At 51.7% G+C, this 22185-nt stretch overlaps 1 protein-coding gene across 2 annotated transcripts in view; it reads right to left on the reverse strand.

The window, feature by feature from the left end:
• The window catches only part of CHRM4 (cholinergic receptor muscarinic 4), a 40504-nt gene extending 39640 nt beyond the window's left edge, over window positions 1–864 (reverse strand). For both annotated transcript variants that reach the window (XM_054027104.1, XM_054027103.1), the window contains exon 1: window positions 674–864. In XM_054027104.1, coding sequence (XP_053883079.1) covers window positions 674–728 — 55 coding nt within the window. In that variant the 5' untranslated portion in view covers window positions 729–864. The remainder of the gene's footprint in view (window positions 1–673) is intronic.
• Between the last annotated feature and the right edge of the window lie 21321 nt (window positions 865–22185).

A 22185-nucleotide genomic window follows, 5' to 3' on the forward strand; every position in this document is an offset into this window, starting at 1 on the left:
TGGGTTAGTCCCGATCCCACGCCCCCCCTCAGCAGCTGGAGCGGTTCGCTGGCCTCTAGACCCCTCCTTCTGCCTTCCCCTCGCTTCCCAGATGTTGCGCCAAGTGACAGCCCACCAAAGGCGAGAGAGAAGCGCAGAGAAAAAGCCATTTATAGGGAAATGGAGTCCGGGAAAGTTGACAGAGAGACAGCGCGTCCTCAGCCAGCCGCGGGAAAGCCTGTCCGTCCCAGCTGCCCCGAGAACCCCGCTGTGTGCAGGGACCGGGGCAGACACCATCCCTTTGACCACCTCTGTACCCCGGCGCGATCACCTCCCTCACCGCTCCCGCTTCCTTCCCGTCTAACTACACCCCAAAGTAGCGGGCACGTCCTTGCCTAGGCGCAGAGGGCGCTTGGGGAGTGGGCGGCGGGGGGGGGGAAGAGAATCACCCCCCACTATCCAATCTGCGCTACCCCCTCTCCCCACCATTCCTGCAAACTCCTTGACCAAGGGCACCCCGGGCGCCCGCTCCGGCTGGAGAGGTCACTGTCGTAAGCAGAAGCCAGGCGGAGGGATGAACATACCCGCGCTCCTTGCCCGGGGCAAAGGCCAGCCAATGCCCGGGCCGGGGATCGCTCTGTGCATCCCGCCTCCCCCCACCGCGCACAGCTGGGGGGGAGAGCCGCTCACTCACCAGGCGCCCCCCACGGCGTTAGCGCTCTGGCGCCGGTGCTGTTCTCAAAGCCCATGGTGCATCTTCCCGCACGTCGGGAACTGCTCGCGGCTGGAGGGCTGGTGCCGATCAAGGGAGAGCAAACGATCCCCGGACGCCGGAGTCCGCTTCATGGGAGGCTCCCTCGGGCATTTCCCTCGCCGCCCCCGGCTGGCTCCGCTCTCGGCAGCTGGGGCTGCGCCGGGAAGGCGAAAAGAGCCGGAGCCAGGCCGGCGTGGCGTGGCCAGCGCTCCTGCCGGGGCCGCCCCGCGCCCAGCCCTGCCCAGATGTGCCGCCCTCTCGCGCTGACAAGCGCGCGCCCACTTTTCTCCCCCGTGCAAAAAAGAAAAAAAAAAAAAAAAAGAGAGAAAGAAAGAAAGAAAAAGCAGCGAGGCAGCCCCGGAACCATGATGTAATGGAGCCTCAGCCAATCACGGCGGGGCTGTGAGCGCTACTTTCCCCTCTCACCCAACCTGGGGGGACTGTCGCTCGCCGCTGGCACATCACTGGGGGAGGGGAGGCAGGGCAGGGCCCGGGCGGCGGGAGCTCAGGGTCATGCCCCCCCATTACTTGCCTTTGTCTGAGGCACCGTCCCAGAAACCACCGGCCCCAGGTGTACAGTGGAGGGCAGGGCACAGGCCGCCCTGGCTCCAGTGTGAATGGCCGAGGGGGGCACGGCGGAGGCCCCTATACGGCCGGGGAGGGGTGGGGACTCTGTTAAATCTCTGCTCCCAGCCCTCCCTCCGCCCGGGGCAGGGGGAGACCCGCCCGGCCCTTTCCACAAGCTCCGTGCCCATGGACACAGCCGACGGGCGGGAGCCGGCCCTGGGCTGTGTTGCCCGCAGGGGGGTTATGCGCTTTCCAAGCCACACAGGGTCCATGTACCCACGAGCTGTCGGCCCGGGAGGCCCGCCCGGGCTTTCAGCGCCGGACAGCTCCCGGGCTGGGGTGGCGTCGAAAGGACACGTGGGAGGGACAAACAGGGAGAGGGGCGCCGATCGCAGAGCCCCAGTGGGGGCCCAGCCTTTCCAAGCACCGAGCCTGAGGCTCCAGTCTCAGCTGACGGGCCGGCACTAGGGACCGTGTGCGCTGTCCACAGGGCGCCCAGAGAGCGGCGGCCCAGAGCACAGGATGGCGAGGGAGGCAGACCGGACTCCGGTGGGAGTGGCTCTCCCGGATCCGGAGAGAGACAGTCTTGCCCCACCCCCCCGGCAGAGGGCTTGGGCTCCATTACGGAGACATCTGGCCAAGGGCTAATGAGATTAGCTCCCTAACTAAAGATTAATTGAGTCTTGGCCGCCTGCTTCCTAAACCCCGTGTTCCCAGCTCCCCGTTGGGACAGTGAGCTCGGCCTCTCGCTGCCCAGCTCACTGGGCAGGAACGGGGACCCCAGAGCGCAGGCCTGTGCTCAAGTACACTCCGCTCAGGGGCACTTTCTGGGGCTAATCCCCCGCCGCCCCGGTGATCTCTCAGCGGTCGGGAACGGGCTAGGTGTGTGATCTCCTCCGCTCCGGGGTGGGTAGTGTCCGGTTTACATGGCCCAGTTAGATCCCCCGACTGCCGGGCCCACAGAGCCAGAGGGGACTGCGGGGCGTGGGCAGGGGGGTTAGGGGAGCGGACTCCGATGGCAGGGCGATTCTCAGCGCCCTGGGGCGGGACGCAGCTCCAGTGGCAGCCTCTGTCTTGCCTACTCCCCCCGCACCCGACGTTCAGCCCAGAGCGCATTGAAGGGGGACGGAGGTAACCTCGCCAGTGGCTGGCTTTCCATGAATGGAGCGACTCCTGGCAGACTCCGCAGTCTGCTCGGGGATCGCTCTCCCCGAGCCAGAGGCGCCGAGATGCACAAACTGGCGGCACACAATACGGAGTCGATGAGTTAAACATCTCGTCTTATGTCACAGCTCCCCCAACGCCCATTCTGCTCTAATAGCTGGGAAGGGTCCCCGGCGGATTGGACCTGACTGCGCCTCCAGATCAAGGGGTTTAGGGAATGGAAACCCGCCTGTTACACAGTTTAGAGCCACGAATCTGCCTCTTCAGGCCAGGAGAGGGTTTTCTAAATTCTCTACCATCTCCCCTTCTCAAGCCAACCATCGTGGCTCTCTGCTAGAATGTGCGGAAGAAATATGCAAGTGAAGAAGAGAGGGGGAGGAGATTCGGAACAATTTCCAGCACAGTTTAATTGAGCAACAAAGGTGGAGAGTTCATCTCCCAAGCTGAAGTGTATCCCTGAGCTTGCGGATGCGATGGAACCCCACTGGAACAGAACCCCTGCACTGCAACAGGGCCCTATAGAGAAGATAAGCACCGCAAGGGAGCCCCGCAGAGAACATTTGCGCCCCAAGAGAATCCTGCATTAGAAAATCTGCGACGCAATAGAACCTGCACAGAACTCTTGCACTGCAAGATAAACTCACGTAGAATCCTTGCACTGCAATAGAAACCAAACCCTGTAAAAGAACCTCCCGTAGAAACCGCCCACTGCAACAGAACCCCACGCAAGACCCAAGTACTGCAACAGAACTGCAGGAGATCCCTGCGCTACACCAGAACCCCCGTGGTCCAACAGCACCCAGCACAGCAGCCTTGCCCTGCAACAGAACCCCACCACTGCAACAGAACCTCTCAAAATATCCCTGCCCGGCAACAGAACCCCACCACTGCAACAGAACCTCTCAAAATATCCCTGCCCGGCAACAGAACCCCACCACTGCAACAGAATCTCTCAAAATATCCCTGCCCGGTAACAGAACCCCACCACTGCAACAGAACCTCTCAAAATATCCCTGCCCTGCACCAGAATCCCACCACTGCAACAGAACCTCTCAAAATATCCCTGCCCTGCAACAGAATCCCACCACTGCAACAGAACCTCTCAAAATATCCCTGCCCTGCACCAGAATCCCACCACTGCAACAGAACCTCTCAAAATATCCCTGCCCTGCAACAGAACCCCCCCCCCCCTCCAAGAATATAGTGTCACGTTCTTTTTTAATCATGGCCTCCCTCGCTTTTCTCAGGTTATGCACTCCTGTGCTGATTCCTCAAATGCTCCGTCAGTGTAACAGATCAGGCAGCACAGAGATCAGCGATGCTATAATAATCATAAAAAAAATCACAGAGAAAGAAAATAAATCACAAAAGAAGCAGCTGTTCACATTTCAGCAGCTGACACATAGATTTGAAACCCTGTAATTTCACCTGACGTTAATTTCAAATATTTATGGGAAATTTTTCCCTCCCCACTCCCCACTTTGCCGTCTATTTCAGAAAATATCGGTGGGGATTCCACCCCCAAAAAATATTTCTATTCTAAAGTCAAAAGTTTTCCTGGATGTTTCAAATAAGTTATTCAGAGGTCTTCAAAGTCACTACTGCATCTGCCCTCTAGTCTGGCTGAAAAGCTACCGCCCTCAGTTCAGCACCAAGGACAGAGGTACGCACGGGAGGTAGATGGGGGCGCTGAGCTTGTATCGCTCAGGGACCGACACGTGGGATCACTGTCCTCGGACAGGAATTTCTAGAATTTTGAATGCCGCGGATCGGTAGGAAAGTTGCTAGCAGAAAAACCTGGGGAAGAGGTTCCATGGGAAGAGGCCTCGCGATCACAGACAACCCCATGCTCCCCCGTTTAGCCATTGGAGATGGTCCTTCTTGAAAATCCACTCCAATCCCTGAAACCTTCAGCTCTTTAAAAAGAGCTTCATACAAGCAAACTGATCGATGTAGTTCATTTACACCTAGCGCTAATGTTCTGCATCCTCTGCTGCATGTGAGAAAGGAGACCATGGCTCTTTCTCCCATGTAGGATTAGGGATGGGCTACAGCGGACGCCTGGGAGTCCCCGATTCATATCCCGCCACTACAAGGAGGGCAGGGCTGGGTAGGTTTCTTGCCTCTGCTGGAGTCCATTTTCCTCGCTTCATACTGATAAACTAGCACTGCCACAGAGGATTTATCCAAATCCAGTGAGTAAGATGTTTGCTTTTGAAATGGAGCAGGCTGCCCACGAGGGCGGGGATTTTTCAAAGACAAGACCCCCCTCCTTCAAAAAATTGTAAACAATAACTCCTTTCTTGCCCCCCATACACTCGCTTTCAAACACTCGGTATAGTTTCCCAGGGACAAAGCATCAAAACACGGTTCCATAATATCTGATTTACCCCATAGTGCTGCCTTCTCTCGTGTAGCTATGAGAGCGGTTTTGTTAGGGAGGAAAAAACAAATAAAAAGATTTCTCAATCCCTCCCTCCTCTCCGCACATACCCTTCCCCGCTGGAACACACACGCACACACACCCATCAACCCACAACCCTTTCTCCCTCCTCTTTGTTTCCACATACACGTACACACACTCTCTGCATACAAATCCTCCCTTTTCTGCACCCTTTCTCTCTCCCTTGCATGCACAACCCCCCCCCCCCCCCCCACCACCACCACCACCTACCTTTGGGACAGAGGAGTTATCACAGGTTAAGGGGGACAATTCTGCGGAAGCCCTTTGTTAAAATATTGGCAGTATTTCATAGTCGCAGGATTGCAGGAGAAACAGGGGCCCAGCCTGCAGTGCCCCCTCCTTGGAATCTCCTGCCCTGAGAATGGGGGAGATTTCTGAGTCACACCAAAGATAATGTTGCATTGTAATTTAGACAATTTTCTTTGCTGACACAGTTCCAAGGCTGGAAGTTTCACTGCATCGCTCGACACCCTGAGAAGGTCAAGCAGGCAAGTCACTTGCATAAATTCCCATTGTGCTGTTCCCCATCAGCACCCAGAGGATCCTCCTCCTCTGGCTACTGCAGGGGCCAAAGACAAGCTCGCCACCGGCCAGTTCCTGGAACTTCTCAGTTAGTGCCAGTTGCAAGGCTGTTTGCAGGTGCCTTCTCTCCTGCCTCATCTGGAATTATCAGAATGGAATTATTTCCTAGCGCTAGGGCCAGGTTCTCAGCTGGTGCAAACCAGCATAGCCCCATTGACTTCAGTGGAGTTATGCTGATTTATATGATAAAGATCTACCTTCTTCCCTCCCTCTCTCCCCCCCCCCCCCAATAACCCACACCCAGCTAAGGGGACATGCCTCATATTAACCTGTTGTAGTGACTGGTGGGATGGCTAAAAGGCAGCCAAACAGTCAGGGTTTGTGTCACCAGGCCTTGTCCAGCAGGGTCTCAGACCACGTCTACACTACAATCTTCGGTCAATGCAAGTTTTGTTGGCATAAAGCCATTGCAGTTAGTACATTGCTTGTGCGCATGTGCACTTGGCTCCTTGTGTGGGCATTGCACGAGCTCACCAGGAGTGCCTGTGTTGCTGCACAGTGCACTATGGGCAGGTATCCCAATGTGCAACCTGCCACCATCCAGCGCACTATCTTTTGGGATGTTTTGGCAATGCATGGTGGGGCTGAAGCGAGTTGCGCAGGGGTGACTGGGAGTAAGGGGTCAACTTGCTAGTGTGCAACTGTCTCCATCCCATAATGTCATCTAGACCACATAATTTTCACACCTTTTCTCAAAATTCCACAAACCCACACAGTCCACCTTGCTGTCTGCCACCTCTGACAGAAGTATGGAGCCTGCACAGCTCTGCGCTATTGTCAAAAGCATTGTAAGCACAGCCTGCACAATCCTCCTGTATTTGCAGAACCTCAAGAAAAACCGAATCAGTGGGCATCATGACAAGTTCTTGGTGAACTAATTGCTGTGGGTCATAGCAAGAACCAATTCAAGCTTGTTGGGGGCACTGATGAAGGAGCGGCAGATGGTGGAGTGCCACTTTTGAGTCCAAGAAAGGAGCACTGATGGAAGGAACTGCATTGTAATGCAGGCTTGGGATGATGAGCAGAGGCTGCCGAACTTCTGGATGCACAAAGCCACATTCCTGGATCTGTGTGCCAAGCTCACCCCAGCCCTCTAGCATAGGGACACCAAAATGAGAGCTGCACTGACAGTGGAGAAATGAGTGACAATCCACTGTGGAAAGCATTTTGGAGTTGGAAAATCCACTACAAGGGCCATTGTCATGAAAGTGTGCAAAAATGTGAAAGTTAATCATCTCCTGGTACACGGGACTGTGACTTTCGGCAATATGCAGGATCTAATGGATGTATTTGTAGAAATGGGGCTCCTGAATGGCATTGGGGTGATAGACAACACGCATATCTCTATTTTGGCACTAGACCACCTTGCCATAGAGTAGGTCAACAGAGTGGGCTACTTTTCTATGGTTATGCAAGCACTGGTGGATCACCGGGGATGCTTCACCAACATCAGTGTGGATTGGTCAGTGGAGGTGCCTGACACTCGCATCTTTAAGAACACAGGACTGTTCAGAAAGCTACACGTAGGGATTTTCTTTCCCAGCTGGCAGATTACCACTGGAAATATTGAAATGCCAATAGTGATCCGTGGGACCCAGCCTACCCCTGTTCCCCCAGCTCAAGAAGCCGTACACTGGCCAACTTTACAGCACCAAGGAAAGATTCAACTACCTACTCAGCAGGTGTAGAATGATATTTGAATGTGCTTTTGGTAGATCGGAGGGATGCTGGCTGTGACCATGCAGGACCCTGCAGCGCCTCCTGCTGGTCGTCTCAGGAATTAGCTCTTCGCCAGCCTCCGAAGCACCCTCTGCAGGCTGGTGTCCCGCTACTGCTTGGGCCACACACCCCCTGTGTCCCTCCCAGAACCAGTGCCCTGTTATCTGGGGCACTGCCCCCTGGCAGTAACCCCTTAGTCTTAGGGTCTCCCCTCCCTGGGGAACCCTCACCCACTATCCCCACCTTGCTCAGTATAAGGCTACTGCCAGTCATCATCTAGCACACACACACACCCCAACCCTGGGGCAGACTGCAGTATCAGCCTACCCATCACTGGCAAGGTTGGGTTTGGACCTGTTGCCTTGGCCTACCCCTGGGCCACCCTCTGCAACCCCCAGTACCTGCTAGGCTGCAGCCTGGGGCTTTCCAGGCTGGAGCTCCCCAGATCCTCTGCCTTTCCCCATCCCTGCTCCACTCAGCTACCCTGTCTCTAGCTCCCTGCAGCCAGGCCCTTCTCCCTCTACAGGCAGAAGGAGACTGTTTGGGCTCCTGGCTCACAGCCTTTTTATACAGGCCAGCTGTGGCCTGATTGGGGCATGGCCCAGCTGTGGCTGCTTCCCCAATCAGCCCAGCTTTTAGAGCTGCAGCCCTCTCCAGGGCTGCTTTCCAGCCCTCCCAGGCAGGAGCGGGTGTCCACCCTGCTACACTGGCATTTTTGACTCACAAGATTGGATCTGAATGAGCAAAATATCCCAATGGTTATAGTTGCCTGCTGTGTCCTGCATAATATCTGTAAAGCAAATGGAGGAACATTTCTGCTGGGAGGGAGGGCAGAGGTGGAGTGGCTATCTGCTCAGTTTGAACAGTCAGACACAGGGGATATTAAAAGAGCTCAACATGGAGCTATACAGTTTAGGGAGGGGCTTGCAAAGAGCACTTTAACTATGAGCCACGGTAATGCATTGTGGTGCACTGTGCTCTATCTGCCCCTGATGTTTTGGGGTCTGTTTGGAATTGTGTGGTGTTTGGTGTACATCTATGACAATTGCACTGTCAATGCAACTGTTAATTTTGCAATGCTTGCTGTACATTTATGGTGATTTCACTATTTGTTACTGCTCTATGAGCTATGTTACATTGTACAGTAACAAGTAATGGGTTGCTTTCAAAACTGCTAGGCACTCTGAAGCATATGTTGTGAACTAATAAACATTAATTATGTTCCAAATAATAGAATTTTATTCAGTAACAAAACTGGTGAAAAGAAAAAAAATCCTGGCAATTTAAAAGCAAATACATTAAAAACTTAATAAATTAATATAAACTTTTGAAGGGGAAAGAACATTCATATCCATTTTAGCTAACCATGCCTTTCATGGGTCCATGTATGTGAAGCTGTAGTTGTCTTTAATGTCCCCAGGGTGGAGTGGTAGGGGGAGGTCAGCGACCCCTGATGCCACATGGAATATTGAATGGGGGTGGGGAGGTGCTGCAATGGAGTCTCTCATGGACTGCAGAGGGAGATGAGCTCAAGATTGTTGAACCTGTAAGACCCCAAGAGTTAGCAGCATCTGTGTCTGCTGCCAGGGAGTCCCTATTATGTCCTGGTGCATCTCCCTCTCCTTTTCCTGCTGGGACCCTGGGGCTTTCTCCTCTCCACTCTTTCCTTCTCCAAGCTGTCTGCAACATTCACCTGCCAGGCCCTACGCTCATGGTCTAAGTCAGCACTGGCTTGCAGGATCTCATTAAACATGTTATCCCGAGTCCTCTTCTTTCTCCTGCTTGTCTGGTCCAGGCATTCCATGGGTATGGAGGGGGACCCCCTCAAGGCTGCAGCAGCTGCAGATAAAACACACAGAGGTACCATTATCAGTCTACTCACAATGGAAAGCAAAACTTAAGATTCAGAACTCCCTTCCCTTGCTCCCTATAACTTTTAATCGAGACATGCTCATTGACACTTCTGCTTGGGAGAGCTTGTGCACGACACCACTCACAGCATCAGCTCTGGTGAGTGTGGGCTGCCTGGGTGAGGGAAATGAGGAGAGAATTGCTCAGTTGCATGAAACTATGAGTGTAGGGCAATGGCACTGAGTACTGGCACCATTTTTTGCAGGCAGTGGTGATTATAGCTGATATCTCACTCCTGAGGGTAACAAAGGCACAGATGCTGGTGGTGTCCCAAAGCCTCCCTATGCCACTAGTCTGTGTACTGCATGCTGCCTGCCAAAGTTATCACTGACTGGTGTGTGAAAGTGTCCTACTGCAGAGGAAGAAATAAGGCTGCCATCCCTAGAAATCTCCAGGAGAGCATTGCAGAGTACCTCCATGACAGTTTCATCAAGATCTCTCAGGAGGATTCAAGGGACATCCCTATGTACGTAAACAAGCTGCTCTGCATGCCCCCCCTTGCCTAACTCTCCCAGGGAATGAAAAACAGAGAACAGCTCTACCTCTCTTTGTTGTAACATTATCTCTTCTAGTATAAGTAAATTAATGAAAAGTCAATCACTGAGTCCTGTTGAAGTTGGGGATGCCATCACTGTAATGGGAAATACATGTATACATGTACCAGAGGATGCTTCCCCTGCATCGGGCTCATCCATGCTTGACTGCCAGGACTGATTGGCCTGCAGTGAAATCTCACAAAGGTCCTGGCTTGCAGCACAGCTGGACCTCCTGGTTGCATGTCTCCCATCCTCCTCCTCTTTCTCCTCCACTTTCACCTCATCCTCACTGTTCAAGCCAGGGGCCTGTGGCTCGGGCTCCTTGGAGATATCAACAATGGTTTGCCGGGTGGTGGTGGGGTCTCTGCCAAGTATGGCATGCAGCTCTTTGTAAAAGCAGCAGGTCTGTGGGTCAGCACCAGATTGAGTGTTGGCCTCCCTCGCCTTCTGATATGCCTTCACTTTCACATGGCACTGCTGCTGATACCTGCATCCCCCATGCAATCTGTTCCTATATATCAATGTTTCTACAGCTGGTCCATAGCGGTGCCTGTACAGCCTCTTCTCCACACAGGCCCAGGAGATCCAATATCTCCTCTCTACTCCAAGCCAGAGTGCAGCTGGAACGTGTAGCCAGCATGGGCACTTGGGCAGTTGCACACAACAATGGGAGCTGCTAGGTATGCTCACCAAGCTGGACAATCAGGAAAGGGCACTTCAAAAATTCACAGGGCTTTAAAGTGGGGGTAGTGGGCCTTGCAGTCTACATAACCCCTGAGCACTGGAGTTCACAACTGTGACCAGAGCGGTCAATGTTGGGCATTGTGGGACAGCTGCTGGAGGACTGTTAGGATAGACAGAGATAATGCAGTGTCTATACATGTGCTGTGTTGACTTCATTACACTGACCATGGCTCAATGCTGCTTGGAGATGTGGTGTTACTATGTTGGCATAACTTACATTGAGGGGGGGAGACAAATTTAAAGTGTAGACACATGCACAGTTAGTTTGACTCAAAGCAGATTATGTTAACCTAACTTTGTGGTGTAGACCAGGCCTCAGGCTCAGCAATGCATACATGGTTAGATTAACATGAGCAAATTACAAGAACTAAACACCTCTGGGAAGCAGGAAGATCTATCATGAGCTACCTAGGAGAAGACATTCTGTCTCTGAGGATGGATTGTATGTGGGATGAGATGGGGACAAGAGATCCAGTCAAGGCAGGTCACTGGGGAAGCCAACCAAGTGGCAGACAGCATGCCCTTTTTACCCCGAATAACTAAATTTCTGCATAGGCCAGGTCTGGTTGCAGTATAGGGCTGAGCTACTGTCCTTTCGGACTGGGGTTGCTATAGGTTTGCATGGCAAAAGACAAAATCCACTGACTAACAGTTACACTATCCTGACACTCCACCAGCCCTTTACAGTTCACTAAAGTCTTCAGTCAATTAATTTCCTCCTCCCCATCAACAAAAACTTCAGAGAAAACTTTAAGAAGTTTAGGAGGAAGGCAGCAGGCTGAGGAACTAGCTCAACATGTTATGCTTCAAAGACAATTAGATTACACAGTAGTTGTCTTATTTGACCAGGGCTCCTGTTTAAAGCCTGGGCTCCCCATGGATAGACATCAGACTGTAATGAACAGCAAGGAGTCTTCTTCCAGGGCTGATCAATCACCAAGATCAAAAAGTGTAATCAGATTAGAAGGAAAAAGCCTGTACTTTTAAACTTTTAACTCCCATCCTAGTTTTATTCAACCTCATTAGTCAAAAGAGCTCAGGTTTGCAAAAGTAAAAGTCTCCCCATGTGTAATCTTAGGAGAAATGGTGGTTGCTTCACTTACTTTGGAATGTTAATGTACTTGTTGCTGTTTCACCACCTGTTAGTAAATTACATTGGTCGCATTTTTCTTCACTCAGAATAGAAAATGACATTTCTTTCTCTCATAAGCCATTTGGATGGATGAACTGGCCAACAAGAAGTGGTGATTAACTACATCTCTCTCAACCAAGCTCCTGGCAATCTGGATTGTTGCCCACTCAGCCCCACCACTTGCAGATGTCCCCGAGATACTAAGACATTCCTGAAACTTTCATATTTTGCCACATCTTGGGGATGGAATTTTCCACTGACTTAAGTAGAACTGATTCCTAAATGCAAGAAAACGCCATGAAAATGTAATGGCTACACAGGTCCATTAAATGATGGACTTTGTAGACCCACCAGTGTTAAATGTGGAACAGTGACTTACCTGCATCTTTTCAGTAGTAATTCTTTTCCAGGACAGAATAGACTCTTCTTACAATTATCAAGACCACACTCATCTTCTGAGTTTGTAGATCTACTGGGTGGGACCATTTTTGTGTTGTAAATTGGGATGGCAGCATATAAGAAGTTTTATTTAGTCCAGTTTTGTAGTCAATTGCATAGGGCCATAAAGTGTAATCTTCTTGAGGCAGGGTTCTTGGCACCTTATTACTTTGTAGTTCAGTGCTATATAAACAATATGACAAATACTAATACTTATCTTTACAACTCCCAGACTCCGCTTGCTACTCAGCCTCTGGGGTCTTGTTCTGAACTTGCCAATTTTCTCCCTGTACTTATGTGTATTAGTATATATCTAACAGTTCATCAATGACTGGTTTCACTTCAGACTTAATACCTCTCTGAAAAGAGAATACTCTCCCTTGAAAACAAAGGCCTGTAACATGCCCAGCCACTGGCCATCCTGGGTGATTTACACAACCGTGCCTCACAGTTCATCCAGCTGCAGTTAAAGGAAGAACATTTAATGTCGTAAGGAAGTTAGAGTAGAAAGTAGTCATGGAGCTGGCTGTGTTTCATGTAACTGTGTGTCTCTGTTCTCTTTCTTCATCGTCATATTTCTAGCATCTATTTTCAGATGGCTTCCTTTTTATAGTCTTTCCCATAAGCTTCACTATAATTCTGTCTGACCAGTAATTTCTTCTTCTCCATTATCTGTTGGCAAGAATCCACCAAGATCCTCTTGCTCTAAATCTCCTCTGTTCCCAAATCATTTTATACTCCTGGAAATCTACAAATCCACTTTGCCCTTTGAAAACTTAACTCAGTGGTGTTTAGGCTCCTGAAGATCCTGAGGTTAAGTGGGCTAAAAGGCAGATGACCATTTTTGATGCTGTTTCTTCATTGCCACTTGCCATCCATAATCATCTCTCCAGAAGACGAATGGTCTTGTGGTTAAGGCATTGAACTGGGATTAATCAAGAGATTAATAGGTTTTAAAACCAGGAGAGACCATTATGATCATTTAGTTGGACCTCCAGCATAACACAGGCCATTTAATTTCACCCAGTAATTCCTGCATAAATCCCAGTGATTGTATTAGCAGGTAGCTCTTAGAAAGCCAGTCAGCCTGGGTTCAGTTCGCCAGAGCTAGTGCACTTTCCCTGTGTGACCTTAAGCCTGTCTGTGCCTTAGTTCCTCCTATGTAAAATGAAGAGACACCTTCCTTTCTCATGCCCTGTCTGTTTGATTGCCAGGGACTGGCTCTCACTATGGGTCGGTAACCCACATAGCACAATGGACCCCTGATCATGGCTGGGGTCTTTAGAGACTACCATAATACACACTTAAACGAAGGTCACATAACCAGATACCAGCCCTCAGCTGCGGGTGAATTACAAAGAGATTCCGGTGACAACGGTCCTCGGCCTGCTTCTCTTGGCATGGTAACTTCATGCAGGTGGCATGACTGCCTCCTAGTACCAGCCCTTTCAACCGGGAGAAACATCATCCATAGCTCCTGATTTAAACGACCAAAGCCATAAATGAGCCTGTAATTCGTGGTGCCACCTGCCTGAGACAGCCCTGCCTCCCCGCTCCTGTCTGGGGAGCATCTTTCTCACCGCCTTTGCATGCAGCCCCATAACCCCCCCCCCGCCCCAGGCTCTTTGCCCCTCACCGAGCGCCCCAGCTCCTTTCTCCGCAGTGAAATCTCCTTGGCTCGCCTCGCCCCCCACCCCCACCCCCCAGTGCACCGGGCTGGGGGGCAGCGCCAATCTGGGAAGAGCCTGGTTCCGCCCCGAGGTGTCCGGCGCAGGAGGTGTCTGGGAGGAGGCATGGGGGGCAGAAGTGCAGCCTAGGGAAAGAGGTGACGGGGGAAGCGGGAGGTCCAGGCCCACACGCGGCCCTTCTCATGCCCCCCCCCCCCCACCGCTCCAAGCACAAACCCGGCTGGAGCAAGCCGCCGAGCTTTATTATTCAGACCCGGCCGGGGGTAAAGCGAGCGTGGCTGACGAGGCGGGTATTTCCATTGCAAATAGCTCGTAATAACCCCCCCGGAGTCAGCCCGGCGCGAAATGCTCATCCCGCCAGCAGCCGCAAAACAGGAGGGGGGGAGCCAGAGACTCCCGCCAGTCCCGGCGCCCCCCGAAGGGAGAGCGGCCCCGAGCCACCGACGGGCTAGCGCTGCTGCCAGGCACGGAAGGAGACAACCCGGGGGCCCTGCCGGGGGCGGGGGGGAGCCCGGCCCCTGGAGCTGCGCTCTGCCTTGCAGCCTGGGGGGCGGATCGCCCAGCTGGGGCCCCTTCCCCGCAGAGCAGAGCAATGGGGCGGGGGGCTGTGATCCGCCACAGCTGTAACCGGAGCTGCGGGGCTCCGGGCACGCTGCCCTGCGGTCACCAGCCCCCAGCCCGGCTGGCTCCGTCCCCGGCCACCGCCCGGGACTCTGGGGTGCTACTGAGGCTGCCCCAAGCCGGGCTCCCCGCAGACCCATTCCCTTGGCACCGGGGTCCGTCCCCCCTCCAGCCACGGGGGCCCTCGGCCAGTGTGGGAGCCGGGCCGCAGCCCTGCTCATGGCTCTGGGTGGGCCGGGGGAGGGAACTGGCAAATCGCCTCCAAGGCAACACCCGCCTCTCTCCTGATAAACCCCGGGCGGGAGCGGAGCTGCGGGAACATTGACAAAGTGATTAGCCCGGGAGCGGGCCGGAGCAGCTGCGTTTACACCCCCGAGCAGGACGCGGCCAGGTGTGAGCGCAAAGCCCCGGCCTCCACCACCCCTCATGGGCACCTGACATCCCTGGCTCTCCCCGTCCGGCAGGTGCCGCCGCCCCCTCATTAGCGCTTAGGAAACGAGTCCTGGCCTGAGTGGGGACCCACTTATGTGGGTGTAAAGCAGGGAGTCGTGCCCGCGCCCGCGCGAGGAGAATCCGACCCCCGAGCGAACCCACCCCAGGGAGGGCGGTGGGAGCAAGGTGACTGCACGGCTAGAGGAGAGGGAAGGGTTAAAACTCGGCCTGGCCCCTGCAGCGCTGTCCCAGCACCCGAGGGTGGTGCTCCGGCCACAGCCACACGCCGGTTGTTTGATCACAGCGCGCAGAGACCCAATGATTCAGCCCGCGGGCGTTAGGCAGCTCGCTTAAAGCTCCCCTGTCGTCCCGTCCGTCCCCCCCCCCACTGCTCGGAAAGACAAGCCAGTGGACGGGGGGTTTCATTCGTTTGTAATATAGTGCCGGGGAAAGCTGCCAGCCAGACCGCTCCTGGGAACGGACTCCTGTGTGTAGCCACGGAGCAGGTGCAACCCCAACACCAGGAGTGTACACCGGCCCCCCCAAGGGCCCGCCCCAGCCTGGCCTGAGGGACCACGGGCTGGGGAGGGGACGAGAGTTCAGTCTCCGTGGCCCATTCAGTCCTTGATTTCTCTGCCGAGGCTGCCGCCAGAGAGGCCGATTGGCTGTGAAGGGGAGTGTTGAGAGAGCTGTGGAAATGCATCCACTAATACAATTCACACAAGCCACTGAGCAGCCATAACAAGGGACCAAGGCTTGTCTGATGTTTATCATAGGGCTACTTGAATACTGGGCAGAAGCCCCTCGCTGTTGTAAAAGATTGTACAGGGAGCCCCAGAGTTGTGCACTCTAGGGGCCCAGTTGGCAAACTTGGGTGCCTACAGTCAGAGGCTTAATTATCCTATTTCAAGCTCTGAACTGATTTAGGTGCCTGCACAGAGACTTAGGCGCTTAGTGCGAGGCGCCCACGTTTGGAAATTATGCCTGGCTTGTAATGTTAGCGTTTGTCAATATTAGACAACTAGCAGCTATTCATCAGTCAGACAAAGGAACACTGAAACATGTTTAGAGCACCGACTGGGGAATTTTGTAGACAACAGCTCTCTAAGCAAAACAGCAGATGAACTGTTAGGCTATGCTACATTTAAAGTGCCCTTTCCCAGTATTGTTTAGACGAGTTACCATTTCTGGATACAGCCAGAAAGAGAAAAATAGCTGAATCTTTCTTGATCTGATTTAGAAGCTTTTAGAGAGACAGTCTGAATCCAATTCTGAATGGTGCAGTCATAGCTCTTCCCTGATCTGTTAGCAACTAGTATGATCAAATCAGCCAGTTCATTCCCTGAGCAGTGCCTCACAAAAGGGCCAAAGAAGTGGCATTTCACAGTGAGCCCCAGGACCATGCAAGCATTTCCTCCTTGCCAAAGTAGACTGGTGGCCATGAATTCATGACAATAAGTGAGCTACAAAGAGGATTTCTCCCTCCTGTTAGAATTAAATACAATATTCCACCCCCCATCCTGGTGCACTGCACTCTCTTCAAGTCAATACTCATCTGCTTTTGGGATTTGAAAAGACTGCTGCTGCTATTTTAAGGTTGCACTCAATTTTGTCACATTTACCATATAAGCACGACTTGGAATATTTCAATATAATTGTTTTGCTGTATTCTCCATTTTTGCAACTCTTTTTTTTTCTGGTTAATAGAGGGGTTAAGTGTCTCTGAATCACTCCTTTTATACTTATTGTTCAACAAACCCCAACACCTCAAAATGTAGGCTGGGGCTGCTTTATTGGTATGCCATTAACATGTAGCTTCCCATGCTGCAGCAAAGGAGAATCAGAACGCCCTAGTAATTTATGAAACAGTGGGTCAATTACAGCCTCAACTAGGGACATTAATGCCCACCCACATTGGAGGAAACACCAGTTCTAACAGTGATCCCCAACTTTCTCAGTCAACTGTACCAGTCCAGCAGATTAAGACCTTGACTGCACCAGCCAGTGCCTGCCCATAAGTTCCAAACCCCAGTCCAGCCATCATAAGACCCATTGAGGGTTACGAGCATACACAGGTGACTGGTCACTGGACCCCAGTGGAGCCCTGCAAGGAGGCTTATCACTAAAGCAGGGAGGTGGAACATACAGTCACAGAAACCAGAGAATCACTGTTCTAGAGCCTATGTGAGCTGAGCTGGGGAGACAAAAATATTGCTTAGGCTACAGTAACAACAAATTCTCATTCGCAACCCCAATCAGGCAACAACAGTCTTGGCACAGCTCCCGCTTTCAGCATCAGCCAAAGAGTCTGGACTCTGCTGATTTGAGGCAGTGTGAGCATAATTACAATGTACACAGTAATGTCAATAGAGGCAAAAGCAGGTCCTTATGGGAGAGTTACTCAGAAATCTAATCAAGTAATCAGCTGCGCAGTGCTTGGGAACCAGGGCACTGTAGGGGAGTGAATGAAGAACAGAATTCACCTTGGGAAAAAACTGCACATTTCCATAATGTTCCATGTCTGATGACAATGAAGAACAAGTGGTTACACAAGTTTCCAACTACAAACCAAACCTTGGGAATGTGCTTGGAATGTGACCTCCTCTCTTTAGTGATTGTCAGCCAAATCATGTCCCACATCTTGGGAAACTCTGGAAGGAAAGAGGAAGTAGAGGAAAATCCCCCTTGTGCTAGGGAAAGGGCACACAGATCCTATACAGCTGTGCCATAGTTATTGTCTGGCCAGACGTAACATGCATCTCAATGACAGGAATAAACTAAAGGGCCAGATCCTCATCTGGTCTAAATTGGCCTAGTTCCATTGAAGTCAGTGTACTGAAGTCAATAGAGTGACAGTGATGTGCACCACCTGAACATCTTCCCAAAATGTTGTTTGATAGTAAAAGCCACCAGTGGGGATCTGTGGCTGTGGAGACAAAAATAAGCTTAGAATGACCCAGAGCGGGGGTCCCAAACTTCACAGGCAATTGTCCCTCAGATTGAGAGCTCAGCTGCACCAGCCAAGACCTGCTAGCCCACAGTCAGTAGCACACACACTGTCCCATTTGTGCTGCTTCAAGCCCAAATCTTAATTTCAAGAGGCCCAAGCTCCTTTGGGGGCAGGATGCGGTTTAGAGAGCAAGCAATGACATGAGTCAGGCAGTGGCAGTCGATCAGCGCTCAGCTCAGAGGCTTATCATTTAGGTAGGGAAGGGGAATCTAGAGTATCCGCCACTCAAGCCTTCAGTACCAGCACTATGCATGAACCAGCAGCTAGGCCCCATTGACCCAGAGAACCATGGTGCAAGCTGCTGTGTCCTGTGGAGGAAATGCACCCCAGGCAGGGGGCTAGCACAAGCCATATGTACTACCTGAGTCCCACTCAAGCTCTGTTTTGAAGGCATAAATGGGACCTCAGTTGTGCATAGGCATTGCACTAGCCCTCTGCACAGGAGGTGAATTTCCAAGTCATGCCATTAGCTGTTGCATTTGCTTGCAGCACCCTGGACAGAGAATTTAGAAGCATCACCTCTAATTAGGAAGCATTAATAAATGAACCAGCAGTCATGCCTTTTTTCCACCTCTCTTGTTCATATTTAATTCACTAGGAAGTTTGGTGAAGCCTGGCTTGTAATAAGTATGCAGCCTAATAAATATTTGCCTTAATGCACTCACTGGTAAATGTTTCTATTAACAAGAAGAGGAAAGGCTCTCTGCTTGAGATAATCGCCATTGCTGCTTGGGGACAATGAATGGTGCATGTGTCACCCCAGGCAGCTCTCCTCAACCCTGGCGTTTGGACAGGATTGCAGCTGCCCACGCACATATTTACCTAAGTTAGATACCTCATTAATATTAATGCCATCCACAGACCTGTTCAAAAGGGAATCAAACCAGGGGGAACACTGCTGCTTAAAGCCCATGAAGCATTAACCTGACCTTTTGTGCAAGTGTGCAAAAACCACAGCAGTTACAAAACAGTAGGCAATTGCTATGTCAATATAGAATTTAATACAGCCAGAGTACAGCTTGTAATTTCTTCCCTTGAGGAAATGCATGCTCTAGCTTTTGCAGCCCCTTTGTGGGAGTGTTTGTATGAACTGATAACTCTAAACCAGCCATGTGATTCTCCCCCCTGCCCCATCTGTCCCCTTGCAAAGGGAATGGCTCACCCTGAAGTCAGCTCCATAGCTTATAGCAACAAAAAGGAGCAAACCATCATTTTCTGATTCCAAAGCTGGGCTCTGCTAGCCTGCAGGAGAGACTCCCACTGCTCTAGCCATAGGATAGTATGATGTTAGTGAGCAGGCCCTACACAGTCAGACATTGAGTCTACTCACCAATGGCTGGGTGGCAGTTCACATAAGCTTCTCCAGGACAATTATTGCTAGAAATGTAAGGAGCTACTAGGCTTTGGGCCTGAGTTCAGTGAACAGCTCAAGAGGTTTTGGCCAGCTGAGGGCCTCTGCCAATTTACTATGAACCTGAAGGCTGCCTCTAAAAAAATGGAGCCACTCTCATTTACAGTATAAAGATGTAGCTCAAAGAGACTACAGAGGCCAGGGTGACTGGGATAGAGGAAGAGGAGAACAGGGCTGGCTTCAGGTCCACAATGCTCAGCTTGTTCACACTCATCATTGTATGTGGTGGCATGTACAAGAGAAGAGAAGAGAAGAGAAGAGAAGAGCTGAACTCTGTCTCTGGCTCCCTGTGAAGGCTCCTGCAGCCTGTAGCATTGGCCTTCTGGAGATAGACTGGATCAAATGCATGCACTTGTCCTGGATCTGTTGCAGAGGTTGGGGAGGCTGCAGTGGAAAACCCCCTGAGGTAGTGAACCCCAGACACTGCTCTAGTCTGCCCTGGCCCCAGGAGGACAACATGCTTCCAAACTTCCAGTCACTCCAGCTTTGCGTCTCTCCGGTTTGCTAACAAAATGCACTAAGAGAAGGAGCTTCTCTCCTCTCCTTGGCAGATGGTCATGCTGGAAGTGCTAGATCCAGGCAAAGCAGTTAGTTGGTGAAGGCGCTTTCCCTTTTCAACCCAGCTTGTCAGGTTCATCTGCAACAGGATTAACACAGCAAAGATACATCGTCTTCCTGTGATCTGCTGCTTCTCTTCTAAAGCGGCACCTACTTGAACTAAAGGGAGACTGAAGAATGTGGAGATCCCGAGCATGCAGGTGTTATAATGAGGAATCTTCTCCTCTGCTCTCTGCTCCCCCGCGCAGCCTTACTACGCTTACCTGGTACTTGGGTTCATTATACTGACACTGTGCTCATGGCTATTGTATTTCAGCCACTACCATAGCACTGGTTGGCTAGCCCAGGATGCTGTAACCAGCTAGATGGAGGGTGGTAGGACCAAGCCAAAGATCCTCCACCTGGCATGTGGGTGTGTGAGAACCAGAGAATCAGAAAGAAAAGGCAGAAAAGACCCACCTGGCCCCAGTCAACCCATCCTCCTCCCTGTTAGGGCAGATTTGTTCCTGTCTATTCATCAGGGCTGTGACCAGTTGACTTTTACAAGACTCCAGTGGTGGGTCTCCCCTCAGGCCAAGGCTCCATCATTTCACAGAGATGGCTGATTGGGAGGTTTTAGTAGCTACCCGGCCTAAATTTTCCTTTGCTCAGTTTCAGACAAGAGTTCGGGATTGGCACAAAGACTTCACTAAACCAAAAGCTTCCTGGATTTGTTTATTTCCTCTTTGTTTCCATTTCCATCTCTCCTTTTCCTTCCCACCCTCCCTCTAGTTCTGGTACTTTTCTCCTTCTTCTTTCTGCCCATCTGTCTCTCACTTTCATTCCTATTCACATCTTTCTCTCCTCTTCCTGACTCCACCTTTTCTCTTCCAACCTCTCCCTGGCCCTTTCCTCTCCCTTTCCAATTCTCCCCTCACTCTGCTGCAATTTCCTTTTCCTCTCCCCTTCCCAAGAGTTCCATTTTCCCTTCTCACTCTCTTCCAAGCACCATTGGCTCTCTCCATAGGACCACCCACCTCTCCTTTCCCCCATGGACTCCTATCCCTGGCGTGCTCTAGCCTGGGTCTTGCCTCTACACACACCTCGGGAGGCCCGCTGAGGTGGGTGCTGGAGTACAGGAGCTAGGGGGCAGCACACAAAGGGGTGACAGCAGCAGCAGTGAGGAGGAGCCAGCAGCCATGTTCAGCAGGTCAGACTCCAGTCTGTGCATGGGTCTGGGCTTCATGGATGGGGGGGCAGTTTCCTGAGCACCCACATATGCTGCAAGAAACTCAGACCAGCTCTGCAGCCAGTGTAACCTGGACCCCTGAAGTGCCACAGGTGCCATTTGCTATTAGCTTGCTTGCTCAATGGTTAGTCCTGACCTTCTACTGCTATGCTCAGAACATCTTGTGCTGCAAGTGGCTCTCCCCAGCAAGCTGCATGCAAGGACCACTGATGTGCAAAGACAGAGCCGAGAATAAGTATTACTAAGGAGCTACTGCGAGAAGCAAGAGCCCATTTCTCAAGGAGGAGCCAGGGAGTGTGGAGACTCAGGCAGCAGAATGAGCGGGTTCTGTTCTCTGCCAGCCAGGCTAATAACCCTCTATTCAATTACTGGCTGGGTTTTTTTTAATCGGCTGTCTCGTTAGCTTTATCCACATAATTCCTGATCCTGCCTTGTCGGGGAGCATTATGATAATCTCCATACTGTATCCTTGGGGGCATAGTGGGGAAAGCGAGGGGCAGGCCTGGGAGCTGGGGAGACGCAGCAGCAGCACCGTCCCACTCTCAGACCCAGCTCCAGTTCTGAGCTGGTGAGGTTGTCAGAGCTGCAGAACTTTTCTCTCTGGATCAATGTGCATGAAAGAGGGAAGCGTGTGAATGTGGGTTATTCTACAGGCCCTTTCACTATAAAGGATTCTAAGGCACTCTGCAGTGCAGAGCAACAGCCAACATACAGTACAAAAGAAGCACCAGGGAAAAGGGAGATTTGGCTCTGTGGGTTTCAAACCTGAGGCTGAGACCATAAAGCCACTTCCCTTGTCTGCCCCATAGAGCCAATGGCCATCCCTGCCCTGCTACTTGGGCTCTGGGAGCTTACTGATGGATACTGCGATGCATTTTCAGCAAGGCACTGCAAGAAAGCAAGCCCGTAATGGGGAATGTTAGTGGGCACCAGGAAGTCATTGAGGAAGGTGCGCCCAGGAAAGGGTGTTTTATTGTCAGTTGGTGTTCTCCACAGCACCACTGTATGGCACACAATCCCTTTGTGCTCTTCTAAACAATCCCTTCCTCTGCTGGGTAAGAAACATAAAGGGGGCTTAGAAGACGTCACGTCAAAAGTATTTACTGTACAGTACCCGCGAGCTACAGCTGAACAGTGAAGAGTAGGAGAAGAAAGCCATTAGCAATGGCAGCAGCACCCCATTTCAGAGTGGACTGGGGCAGAGACAGTCATTCTTTTCCTCTCTCCCCTGAATCACGCACCAGCCC

The sequence above is a fragment of the Malaclemys terrapin genome, chromosome 4 (assembly GCF_027887155.1).
Source record: "Malaclemys terrapin pileata isolate rMalTer1 chromosome 4, rMalTer1.hap1, whole genome shotgun sequence".
Taxonomy (NCBI): domain Eukaryota; kingdom Metazoa; phylum Chordata; order Testudines; family Emydidae; genus Malaclemys; species Malaclemys terrapin.